At 38.7% G+C, this 14,066-nt stretch overlaps 1 protein-coding gene across 1 annotated transcript in view; it reads left to right on the top strand.

The window, feature by feature from the left end:
• Positions 1 to 14,066, top strand: part of DSCAM (DS cell adhesion molecule) — a 738,451-nt gene that overhangs the window by 429,073 nt on the left and 295,312 nt on the right. The window contains exons 7-9 of the mRNA XM_068545703.1: positions 3,418 to 3,693; positions 10,402 to 10,698; positions 11,451 to 11,726. Coding sequence (XP_068401804.1) covers positions 3,418 to 3,693; positions 10,402 to 10,698; positions 11,451 to 11,726 — 849 coding nt within the window. The remainder of the gene's footprint in view (positions 1 to 3,417; positions 3,694 to 10,401; positions 10,699 to 11,450; positions 11,727 to 14,066) is intronic.

The raw sequence follows: 14,066 nt of genomic DNA, 5'->3' as shown, positions 1-14,066 counted from the left end.
GTGCTCTAACCTAGTTGAAAAGCCTTAATTTTGCTCATGCAGAAACCAAATCAAAGTGAGTTACTCAAGATCACGTGGCCAGAAATGAGTGTCAGAACTCTGGTCAAAATATATGGCTCTCAGTTGCCAGTATGCTATCATACATATCTGTATACATACAAATTTGATGAACTGAACTGAACAAACTGAATACGAGTCTGACATTGAAAAGGGAGGCATTTTCTTACCCTGGCTTTTTTCCAGCCTTCTGCCTGTTTATGGAACTGCCTCTTCAGTGTCACCCTGGGTGTAGACAGCTTTAGCACAATACCAGCCCAAGTGAGTACATTTGAAATAAATATCCCAATGACTGCCTGGAATCAGCTGTCCAGACTGAGTCCTGCAAATGTCTTTCGAACATGCTTAGGCTGCAATTAGAAAGAAAAGGAGGGTAATGTCTGCACGGTTATATTTCGATGGCTGAAGAACCTTGTAGACGAAACAATGCAGCATTGGACAGCCCATGAGAATCACTCCAATATGCAGGCTCAACCCCACCTTTCGTGGCTCCCCAATTTCTGTTGAATAAAGTTTATATCTTAGGATAGTATGGAAAGCATCTCAAGTAAAGCTGTACGGTCATATTTCTCATAGTTTTTCTTCCAAAAACCCTACTCCTGTGAAATCTAACTTCCTCCTGTTCCCGTACAAACCTGTTCCTTCCCTAATTGCAAGTCACGCTGCTCCCTCCTCATGTAATACAAGATGGTTTTCAAATACTTGAATGTCTAAAACTTCCCATCTTTCTAAGTCTAATGCAATGCCTCATTCTCAAAACATCCCCTGTTTCCCTCCTATTTTCTGCTCAAGGCTCAGAGTGTTTTATTGCTTTCTCTGTAAAGGCATTTACCACTGTCTACATTTTGAAAGTTATTTGTGGAAAAGTCTTAATTCTGACTGTGCTTGTTTTCATCTTCGTACTCTGCCACGTCTGGAAAAGTTCCAGATATGTCTCTAATGCTCCCATCCTCCCTTCTGACTATTCCCTTTGTTTGGTCTCTCTTCTCCAGACGGAAAGGATGCTCCTGGGTTCCAAATTCCGAAACTTCTTCTGTTCTATCTCGTCTCTTTTCTTTTGGTGCCCTCTTTTATTTTATGGCTTCAAGTTCCTCCCCTCTGAAAACAGCCCTGAATTTGCATGCTCGGCCTCAGCCTCCTTGTTGAGTGTCAGGTGAGCAGCGTGTCTCCCCATTTTATATCAGATGCTTAGCTGGCACTTCCAGAGAACAGTATCCCAAACTTCTCTCCACCATCTCTCTACCATTTACCAGCCTCTTGTTATTCTAGACATCTTTCAGCCTCGAACCCTCCAAATGCAAACTTTAAGTCCTGGATCCTCTTTAAGACTTTTCTTTCATGTCCAAGTCCTACCAAGTCCTAGAGATCGTATCTCACTGTGTTTCTCAGCTGTGCTCTCCACCTCCACCCAGTCCTAGACCGAGTTTTGTTTTGTTTTTTAAATTAATTTTCACTGGAGTATAGTTGCTTTACAATGTTGTATAAAGTGAATCAGCTATACGTATACATATATCCCCTCATTTTTGGACTTCCTTCCCATTTAGGTCACCACAGAGCATTGAGTAGAGTTCCCTGTGCTATGCAGTAGGTTCTCATTACTAGATCGAGTTTTAATTACACCTCAACGAGACATCTGCAATACCCCTTTGCTGACCAGTTTCCCCACTGTCATCTGTCCAACACAATATGATCGATGGATTCTCCTAAAAATGTGTTTGTCTATAGCACTTACTTGCTAAAAATTCTAGAAAGCTTTCTTTAGCTCCCTCTGATTTAATTCCAAAATCTCGAGGTCTTTTGTGATCTTGTTCCAGACTGCCTGTGTAATTTTTCTCCCACTGTTCTCGTTCAGAGACCTTGTGTTGCATCCAAACTGATCCAAAACTCTTCCTGAGACCTGGCAGTGCCTCATGCTCTAATTCCTGCAGTTCCCACTCTTCACGAGGCCCTCTCTTCATCCCAGCTGGCCTCAGTCCTATCCATCCTTGATGTCTGAGGACATTCTATCGATCCTCTTCCACATAGTGTACGTCTCTAATGGACGCTTGGGGTTACTGTCTTCCTTATTGTATTTGTCTTATCCATCTGGAAGACTGAATTCCTTAAAGACTTCACAATGTGGTGACACAAGAAGTCAGTAATAACTGGGGTAAACAACTGGTTTTTGCCATTTACCTGTTGAATGGATTTGGTTAAATTAATTGATCTCTCTGAATAATCGTTTCTTCTTCTGTAAAATGGAGATGATAACACAAAACTTGCAGGACTGGGGGAAGACTGACTTAACTAATGTTCAAAAGATATTTGGTAGCTTTATGGCACATGCCAGTGGCACCACAAATGTTATTCATGTTTGTCTCACCTGTGAGTTTAACCCCATCCTTGGCATATAGTAGATGTTCAATAAATGCTTACGGCATTCAATTGGGTTTGCTGAATGAAAACATAGGAAGTCAAAGATGAGAGTTACCACCTATCCAAAGAAGTTAGCCTCATTTTAAAGAAGAAAACCCTGTTTCATGGTCACGAATCTTAATATCTACCTGCTTTCTTACAGCCGTGAGTTACTGGCCCTGGTTAAGCCACATAGGGGAGGAGAGTGAGTATGGCCCAGAGCAAACCCATCTGTGCCACGCTGGGAAGCGGCAAACAGGATTTAAATATTCAAATATTTCTGTCCTTGCTGGCAACCAGCACATTGCATTTCTTACCATCAGTGCGTTAACACTCATATTTACTCAGTGAGAAAGCAATCTGAGCCACGTCAGTCTATTTGCTATACAGTGAAAGAAGCCCAGAGCAAAAAAAAAACGAATGGCAATGAAGGTGTTCCCAAACAAAATGGCGCACCATGAAATAATACTGAAAGAAGAAGAGATGGAGTGCATTCTTTTTTTAAGGTCCTTTTCTTTTTCTTTTTGCAATGTCATTCCCTACAAAAGCAATAGGAAGATAACAGTCTTAACAAGAAATTTACTTCAACAGAAAATCTGTACACATTATCACTTACGGCAATTGTACATGGTAAATTAACTGTAAAAAAAAATGTTCTTTCTAAATCCCTCTGCTGCCTTAACTCTTGGAGTATTATAGGTAGAAGGCCTACCTAGTGCTATTTACAAGTCCCAAATTAAGACTGTGTAACTTTCGTAAAACCTATTAACTTACCAGCTCAGTTTCATATCTTTGACCATTCAGGGCCCTGTATGAGGAAAAAACCCACCTTGACATATTGACAAATGGGCGAAAAGTGCTTGCGAAGATGCCTTTGCCTGTCAGAAGTCCATCCTGTTGTTGCTATGATCTCTACACGTGTGATGTTTTTTTACCTTCTTTTTTTTCTCTTCCCCAAAACTCCAGAGCCACTGAAAGCTACCATCAGCCCCAGGAAAGTTAAAAGCAGTGTGGGCAGCCAGGTTTCCTTGTCCTGCAGCGTGACAGGAAGTGAGGACCAGGAACTGTCCTGGTACCGAAACGGTGAAGTCGTCAACCCTGGAAAAAATGTGAGGATCACAGGGATCAACCACGAAAACCTTATAATGGATCACATGGTCCGAAGTGACGGGGGCGCGTACCAGTGCTTTGTGCGCAAGGACAGGCTGTCCGCTCAAGACTATGTGCAGGTGGTCCTTGAAGGTCAGTGGGCCTCGTTACAGGGTTCAGCGAAAAAAGAGCCCAAACCCAGAGCACTCGAGAGCAAGAGTGAAGGGTGAAACACTGCTCATAACTCGCAGTTTTAAGGTTTCTGTCTATCTGACCAGCTAGTAATTCCACCCTAGTTTCTCAAGCTCAACTGGGCAAAGAAAAGAATAAGTTCTGGTGAAATGAACATTGTCTATGGTAGAAGTAACATAAGTAACGTGATTTAACTTAAAGTTAAGTAACATAAATGTTGCCCACTCACGTGTTTAAAGTTACTTGTCAAGATATAGACCTTAGAAACTTGAGATTTATGGTTTGGTTGACAATTCATTGTCCTCTAGACCAGGGTTTCTCAGGAGTGCTTGCTTTGGAAGGCAGCTTTCTGCACTGTAGGATGTTGAGCGGCCTCCCCTCACTAGATGCTAACAGCGCCTTCCTCCAGTGTGACAAGCAAAAATGTCTCTAGACATTGCCAAGTGTCCCCCGGAGGGGAAAATAGCTCCCCCAAAATTGATAAGCACAACTTTGGAGACAACGTTCAGAGCAACATTTCAATGTAGTGCTTGGTGGAGTGAAAAAATGGCTTCTGGTTTGAGGGGTTGTCTATTTGGGTCCATAGAGTCACAGATTTAGGTGAATGGAATTTTTGAAGAATTACCTTGTGTTATCATAATAGGTTTTAGGTATGTTACGTTGTTTTCCTTTCTTAACTGCCTGCTGCCTACTTACATCTTCAAGCTTATCAATCAGCCAGGGAAAGAAGCTATCAAGGTAACAGTCAAGCGAGAGACATATGTTTATCAACAGATAATTGAACTAGCTTTTATCTGTGTAGTTGCATGTCTTGTTGGAAATTGTGCCTTCTTATATAATTTAAAATTCATCTGTTATCAACTGATTAAAATAACTGCATGAGTTTCATATAGCCTAAGGGAGGAAAAAAGAAAATCCATTTATATATGAAAATAAGTTTAAATATCTCTTGATGCTAAGAGGATATGAAACAGGCTTAGAATGACATTCTTATTTTGATTCGAGCATTTCCTTGCAGACAGTGAGCATTTTAAAGCAGAGGCGAGATTAGCTGAAGGCACGGTACTCATATTAAAAGCCTGACACTGTGTTCCACATAATAATTAAGTGCAGACAGTAATCAATTTGCACAGAGCCAGTTTGCTAATGACGGTGCCCTGTAGTCCTCACATAGTCACTATTTTTAGATTCTTTGTAGAAAAGGGAGAGATTACCTGTCTAGGGCTGGTTACCTTGGCAACCATCTCCTGTGACGAAGAAAACCTAAAGAGCATATTGATAATCCATAATGATGTCGAAGGAGGTGAGATTATCAGAGAGTGACAGCAAGAAAGATTTCAAAGACACTCAGGTCTTACTGGGAAAATAATGTCTGCTTTCATCTCCAAAAAAGCCTGTCGCTTGAATAAAAAGAGGGGGCAGAGGAGCCCATTGAGCCTACTTACGGATTTATTTGTTGCATGTCAGTTTCCATTTGGGACAAGAAGCTTCACTTTATTTTTTCTCGTCTGAAAGATGCTAACGCTAATGTCGCCAAAGAGAGCAGAAATGGAATTACAAATGCATAGCCAGTAACTGCCTTAAAATGGTGTCTAACTAGCATCCTTGTTACGACGTAACCTCCGGTAACAGCTATGGATTAACATGGATTGTAAAAACTCACGATACCGTGAACTAAGAATGGCCATTGACAGAATGTAGAATCTTGGAATATTTCCTATGAGGACAAAGAAACTGGAATGGAAGTTTAAAGAAACTGGAATCTAATAATTGTAGGTTCAAGATCAGACCAGAACACCTGGAAAATGGAATCATAAAGAAGAATAAGAACAAGTCCTATGTCTGGAAATGATGGAGTAGCAGCTATCAGACTGACCTGCAAGAAGATGAAAATTTTGAACTTTGGGAAAAGCGAAACTGTTTGCAGACACTGGGGAAACACCCAAAAGCAGGCAGAAAGAATTTCACCCTTGAAAGAAGGGGAAAACATTAGGTGATTTCTACACTAATACCACATTTCCCCTGAGGATATTTTCCAGTGCTGGTGGGATGGGAAGGTGGGGAAACTAGAACACAAAAAGAAATGCAAAAACTACAGTCTTAATGAGATTGAAATGAATTGTTTTAATTTATTCTTTTCAACATTTAAAAAAACTATCAACATACTTGTCTATATATATCAAAAATAGTCTTTAAAAGTTAAGGCAAAATAAAGATATTTTCAATAAACAAAAGCTTGAAGAATGTTATGCCAGAAGACCTACCTGCACACTAAGAAATGGTAAATGAAGTCATTCAGGGTGAAGCAAATGACCTAAAATGGAAACTCAGATCTATAGCATGAGAGTATGAGAAATGACAAATATGTTAGTAAACATTTAGCAAAATTGTTTTCTCTCTTTTAATTTCTTTAAACAGCAATTGACAAATTAAACAACTACACAATTACAATATTGTGTTATAGAGTTTATAACATAAATAGACAGAATAACACAACGGACAGAATATAAATTAAATTCTTTGAAATCATTTGTTTCAGAGTTCTTCCATTTCACATGAAGAATGATAATTTTTAGTAGATGTGATTAAAATTATATGTACATATACATATGTATAAATTTGCATGTGCACATTAATGTTAATATATGTATAAATATATATGAAAATGGAAAGGCAAATATGGAATGAGAGAAAATATTTAACACAGACAGTTATATATAATGTATACTATATATACACATATGTCTGACAAACATTATATGTAATTTATATGAGATATCTGACATATACACATGTAAAAGTAAACTTGTACTGACTTGTATATGTGTATGTATATACCTTGTATCCAGTATATATGTATATATTATATATATACTTGTATTCAGTAGACATAAAGAACTCCTACAAATCAATAACAAAGGCAAATAGTCTAACACAAAAATGGAAAAAAGATTTGAGCAGACATTTTAAGAAAGGAAATACACAAATGGCCAATAAGGACAGGAAAACAACATCACTTCCATGGTATTTGTCAAAAACGCAAAACTTGTATCTAATCACCAGGAAATATCAAACTGAATTTGAGTAAGTGGCTACAAAGTAACTTCAAACATGTCAAAGTCAAGAAACGCAACGGAGACTGAGGAATGTTGCATATTAAAAGAGACTGAAGACAGATTCTAGGTCCATCCACCTCACTACAAGTAACTCCATTTCATTTCTTTTTATGGCTGAGTAAGATTCCATTGTATATATGTGCCACATCTTCTTTCTCCATTCATCTGTCGATGGGCATTCAGGTTGCTTCCATGTCCTGGCTATTGTAAATAGTGCTGCAATGAACATTGTGGTACATGTCTTTTTGAATTATGGTTTTCTCAGGGTAAGGGCAGGAATAAAGGCATAGACATAGAGAATGGACTTGAGGACATGGCGGGGAGGGGGAAGCTGGGGTGAAGTGAGAGTGGCATCGACATATATACACTACCAAATGTAAAATAGTTCGCTAATGGTAAGCAGCAGCATAGCACAGGGAGATCAACTCAGTGCTTTGCGAACACCTAGAGGGGTGGGATAGGGAGGGTGGGAGGGAGACGCAAGAGGGAGGGGACATGGTGATATATGTATGCATATGGCTGATTCACTTTGTTGTACAACAGAACCTGACACAGTATCGTGAAGCAATTATACTCCAATGAAGATCTATTAAAAAAAAAAAGAGACTAAGGGGCCACCACAAATAAATGTAAGGTGTGAAACTGATAGAACTTGGGAAAATAGCTGTAAGGGACATTATTGGTCAATCGGCAGACTTTGCATTAGATAACAGTACGGTTCCAAAGTTACATTTCCTAATTTTGCTGACTGTCCCGCGGTTATGACAGGTTACATGAGTGTGTAAAGAGGGCACACTCAAACATGGGTTTGAAGCCAAGAACAGGCAAAAGCAATGCACGGTGATAGAAATCAGAACGTGATCAGCTTTGGTGGGTGAAGATTGATTGAAAGAACCCCTAGCAACTTTGTGGGGTGATGGAAATGGTTTTTATCTTGATCGTTTTGTGGTTACGCAGGTATATATATTTAACAAAATTCATTCTGTTTGTACGCTTAAGATCTATACATTTAACTGTAAGTAAATCTTATCTAAAAAATAAAAGTGTAACTGAAGAAAACTTTCCTAAATAGATTTTTAAAAAAGACTTGAGATTTCAGTGCTTAGTGTAAAACTCAGTGAAAAGAAATTCACAGCTAAACACATCCTGACAAATACGTTGAATTGTAAGGTCAAATAAAATAACCTGAACATTCCCAAGCACCAGCGACTGGTTACGTACAAAGAGTAAGGGTCAGCATCACGTGTAACTTCTCTGTAATTTAAATGTAGAGCATGTTGAAGTCATGTCTGCAGTGTTCTACGGGCAAAAGCGCAGGTTCTTTATTTTAATATTATGAAGTTACTTTTGTCATCTTTGATAGTAAAAGAAAGATGTTTGCAATCCAAGGACCTTAAAATATGCTACTTATGAATGCATCTGGGGAAAAGAAAAAAAAATACTTGAAGGCCTTCTCCAGCCTCAAAACATTGAGTTGGAAGGAAGAAGTTAAGATTCAGGAATTTGCAAATGAAAAGATGGTAGAAGGCTCTAGGGAAGCAACCCAGCTCAGGCCACAGAAATAGGCTTCAGGGTTTTGTGGTGATGAATAACTCTTTCTTCAGGGATATTTGAAAATGTTAACACTTACCCTTATTTCCAGTTTTTCTTTTGTTTATATATACTTTCAAATTTTTCAACAATGAATACATATAATTATTATAATTAAAATTAAAAACTAAAAAAAAAATCTGTTAATCATTATCTTTCACTATGGTTAAACCCTTGAAATTAGCACCCCAAAAAATTTTTTTTGATATCTCCTCCAGCAAGGTTTATTACCAGACTCAGAAATCCTGTTGCATGTGACCACAATTATGTCAAAATGACCTATCTACGCCTAGAAAAAAAAAAGCGTCACAATGTTGATTTATAGTGCCTGCGGCTGGTAGACCCACTGGTAACTTTTCCTTTTGACTTTCATACATTTTTCTCTCTTTCTTTTCTTTAAAGGAAGCCCATATATATATATATATATATATATATATATATATATATATATATATATATATATATATATATATATAAAGAAACATGTATTTGTGATTACTACCATATAACATGAGGGAGATAGTCAATATATGTGATAGAAAAATAATGGAATATGAAAATTTTATCTTTGTCAAAAATAGTGGAAATTGCTATGGAAACTTTCCTTAAGATTAAGCTCCTTGTTTGTCTGGGACAGTCTTGAGTTGTGCCTGTTCTCCTGGTATCTGTTTTATTCTCAGAAGTATTCCAGGTTAGATGATAAATTAATGGCCACCCTACTTAAGATACTTATGGAATCTAAAATATGACATAAATGAACTTATCTGTGAAACAGAAACAGACTCACAGACGTAGAGAACAGACTTGTGGTTGCCAAGGGGGAGGGGGGGTGGGGGAGGATGTAGTAGGAGTTTGGGGTCAGCAGATGCCAAATATAGAGAATGGATAAACAATACGGTCCTACTATAGAGCACAGGGAACTATATTCAGTATCTTACGATAAACCATAATGGAAAAGAATATGAAAATGAACCTATATATGTGTATAACTGAATCACTTTGCCTACAGCAGAAATTAACTAAATTAATTAATTAATTAAATTAATTAATTATAAATCAACTATACTTCAATAAAATAAATTTTAAAAAAAGAAAGAAAAGATACTTATGGAGATGTTTAATAATACTGAAAGTGTCAAATTTATTTAGCTTCTACCATTATCAAGGCCTTCATGAAAATTCACATGCAGTTATTTGTCATTCAAACTATAAAACATGATTTCTTACGAGAAAATTATAAAGATGAGATAATCAATCTCTTAGTTCCTTTTTCCTCTGAACAATTCCCCAGTTGAGGGACTTCCCTGGTGGTCCAGTGGTAAAGAATCCGCCTTCCAATGCAGGGGGACGTGGGTTCGATCCCTAGTAGGGGAACTAAGATCCCACATGCCGCGGGGCAACCAAGCTCGCGTGCCACAACTACTGAGCCCACGCGCCACAACTAGAGAGAAGCCCGCACACCGCAGTGAAAGATCCCACATGCCGCAACTAAGACCCAAAGCAGCCAAAAAATAAATAAGTTGAAAAAAATAAATAAAAAATGATTCCCCAGTTGAGCAATCCCTAATTAACTTGGGGGAAGTAGAAAGCTAAAGCGACCATTGGAAGTGTGTGGATTTCCTCTATGTTTATAACTTTGGGTGGGGATATACCAGTTTTGAATTATAAACTTCTTGGGAGATGACATTTTTTACCATGAACATCTGAGTTGCATTATCATTCTTCTTGTTATGACTTCATCAAGAAATATATAAGAAAATTATTAAGGCTTGCTAATGCTGTGTTTACTTACTTGGAAAATGAAATTTTGTCCTGATTGGAACTTAGCTTTATCAATAAAACCAGACTTTTGAGTCGTGTCTGAGAAGCACTACATCCACATCCTAATCATTAAATAGAAGTACTCGGAAGTTGTTTAACTATTTGTATGTGCCACTTCCTTCCGTGATTTGTCTTCCTGCAGATGGAACTCCCAAAATTATTTCTGCCTTTAGTGAAAAAGTGGTGAGTCCAGCAGAGCCTGTCTCCCTCATGTGCAACGTGAAGGGAACACCGTTGCCCACGATCACGTGGACCCTGGACGATGACCCCATCCTCAAGGGTGGCAGTCACCGCATCAGCCAGATGATCACGTCCGAGGGCAACGTGGTCAGCTACCTGAACATCTCCAGCTCTCAGGTCCGCGACGGGGGAGTCTACCGCTGCACTGCCAACAACTCGGCGGGAGTCGTCCTGTACCAGGCTCGAATAAACGTAAGAGGTGCTTGTCAAATCAGCTCCTCAAAAAACACACATAACTCATTGTAGTGGAGAAGAAGGTTTCTGCATGCACCGAGAGCCGAGTCTTGGAATGCCAAAAACGGATTAACTGTCGCTTCCCATGTCCTACCCTCTGCTTCCTACTCAGGAATGGCAGTGATTGGGTTACTGTTGGAGATGGCGTTTGGTTTCTTTAGTCAGCGTGTTCTCTTGTTTTATTCTTAGACTTGTCCACTGGAGCTTTCCTTTCCTGGTTTATACTGTGCATGCTCTTTCCTTCCTCCTATTCTGTTCTGCTGTGTCCATGGTAACCCTTCACGTACCTGGTATTTAACTGACATTCACAGTGCAACATGGCATAAACTCCATCTTCATAACCTAGTGTACAGAGAGGGTTAAACAACTGAATGGCTACCAGAGTTTTCACCAAAAGAGCATGACTGTTCAGTGTAGCTAGTTACCTTTTATTGATTAAATTGCCTTTTGTCCTATAATTCAAAACGTCTTAACAGAAGTAGTTGATAATTAAAGTATTTAACACTCACTCAATTCATTTGAAAGTAACAAAATTAAAAGGAAAAAAAAAAACCTTCTTGGTAGAAAATGCCAAATGCAGAAAAAAATGTGCTTAACTGAAACAGACGTCCTTACATGAAACTAATCTACGTTTTTAACTCAAGGAAAAGTGTACCCATTTCCACACAGAAGATGTACCCTTAAATTATTTTCAAGAGTTTCTCTGTGTCTCTCCAGGGCCTGCAAGCATTCGACCGATGAAAAATATCACAGCAATAGCAGGACGGGACACATACATTCACTGTCGTGTGATTGGCTATCCATATTACTCCATCAAATGGTACAAGAACTCTAATCTGCTTCCTTTTAACCACCGCCAAGTGGCATTTGAGAACAATGGCACGCTAAAGCTCTCGGATGTGCAAAAGGAAGTTGACGAGGGGGAGTACACCTGCAACGTGCTGGTTCAACCCCAGCTCTCCACCAGCCAGAGCGTCCACGTGACAGTCAAAGGTAAGGCTGTCCCTCGGTCCCCACACAGCTCACCATTACTAAGCTCAGCTGTTTCACCAGACCAACCGTTAGGAGTGGGGTAATCTCAAAATCTGCATATTCAGAATAGGACAGTTACAAAGACTGAAGAATGATAAAGTGCATTAGATGTTCTAATCTCTTTACCACTGCATCTTCACCAGACTGATGGTTGATATAGTCTTCCTTTCACATGAATTTTTGGCTTGGTTTTCCAGGGGATTTGTGTTTTTATAAAATCATAGAAAAAAGAAACATATCATTGACTTGGTTATCTAGTTGTCTGACAGATTGTTTTAAAACACATAGCTTTGTTTTCCTAAAGCCTCCTGAAAGTGAGTTCTTTTAGAAGCCAACTGGAAGAGATTTTCTGTAATGGATGAGGACTTCAAACAAAACAGATGAGCGGGTCAAAGCAACAACATAGGAATGCTATGTTTAAAGGACCCCACAGAAAATTTTCCTGCCTTTTCAATTATTCTTTACATCATGACATCATGACGTGGACTGTCATGGACTCTATAACCACCAGGATGAATTTTGGAGATCATGCAACTCAACCCCAGTCTCCTTGTCGGTAAAGACCTATAAAGTGACAGGACTCCCCCAGGGACATATAGCTTTGTAGTGCGGCAGACCCTTAGGGGAACCCATTTCTTCCATTTCCCAATCCAGTTTCCTCAAGTGAACATAAAATGAAAATTTTCAGTTATGTAAATAATTGCAGGAAACAGGTCATGGAAATAGCTCTAATGCACCATGAAGTAATACCAAAAATATGTGGAAACGGCCTCCTGCTCTGCTAAGCTGCCTGCCTGAGCTACACGGTTATCTCCCTAGGTATCAATAATTGTCTTTTAATGTCCTGGTTGCAAAGCTGCATAGGTTTTCCGTGGTCTTCCCCAACCATCTTTTCTCACAAATCCTGTTTACCTGTTTAGGGACACCTATAAATACACACACACACATGCACACACGCACAATGTATTGGATTATGTAGTATATGTTAGGTAACATGTATTATGTATTACATATTACATACACCTGCACATAACTGAATTTTTTTAATAACCACATATCTTAAGAATTTTCTCAAATCATTAGAAATTCTTAGTAAGCCAGATTGGTCATAGCTGCGTAAAACTTCATTTTGTGATTGTATTTATTTCTTTAACTATGATGGATGGAATATCTACTCTATGCCCGGTAGGTCAATACCTCAGAAAATAAGTTCTACTTGATGACGAAGAATTTTCCCTAAAAGAAACCAACCCCAGGGATAAAAAGAAGGCAAGCAAAGACCATTGGTAGGGAGGGTGGGAGTGGGCACCAGATGGAAGGAGGCTGTCAGGTGTGGCAATCAGATCAGAGAGGTAGAAAGCAGAATGCCCTCCAGATGCAAGATGATATTAAAACCAAAGAGATCTATAAAACTTACAACAGCCAAATGATCAGAGAGAGAGACGTGCCCGGCAGTCTCTAATGATAGCCTCCCAGATGAGAGATTAGATGTCTCCATGGACCCTACCACATGAGAATATCACACACTAACAAAAATGTGATTAGAAAGACTTTAAACAATGGGTTTACCAAGAAGCTGGGAATACAAAACTTGCTAAAGAAATCTATATTCCGCTGCTGTGCATTCATTGTAAGTTAATTTTTTGTGCACGTGCCTGGGCAGAGGAGAGAGTATATACTTTTTGTTAATCGTTGCTTCAAAACATGCTTTCTTCTGTTTTAAGGAGCAATGTCTAAACTAAATATAAATACAGTTGTTGGCTATTAATACTACAGTATATCCCACCTTACTTTTATTGAATTTTATCTTTTTGGGTAGACAAATGAAACTGCAGATACTGCAGGCTGAGTGGATAGGGTTAAGCCTGCTTAAACCTGTGTAGGGCTTCCCAGGTGAAAAATAATAAATTCTGGACTCCTATATGTCAACCTAGGGCATACTTTTTGGAGGGAGTCATATTCACGTGCATTGCACTCTAGCAAAGATATTTAGAGTAATTGGATTTAAGATACCACTTGCATTTCTTGCTTAAAATGACTTCTAACTGTCAACATATAGTAACAGTTGTACACCATTAACGATTTTAGCCTTTCCTCAGATGTCAGTAGAAAGTCGTAACCATATTAACTTCTGAGCATTTAAATTTGAATTTTAAAATGTTTTGAAATGAAATATGTAAGTTAAATCACACTCCAGTGGTCAGGTTTGTAGCCCATCAAAGCTTTTACAAAATTAATAACCTTTACTATTTTCAGTTATGATAAGGGAGAGAGAAGACATCAACTGAATTACAGGAAAAG

The sequence above is a fragment of the Eschrichtius robustus genome, chromosome 6 (assembly GCF_028021215.1).
Source record: "Eschrichtius robustus isolate mEscRob2 chromosome 6, mEscRob2.pri, whole genome shotgun sequence".
NCBI lineage: Eukaryota > Metazoa > Chordata > Mammalia > Artiodactyla > Eschrichtiidae > Eschrichtius > Eschrichtius robustus.
This window is presented reverse-complemented; position numbering and strand designations above follow the sequence as displayed.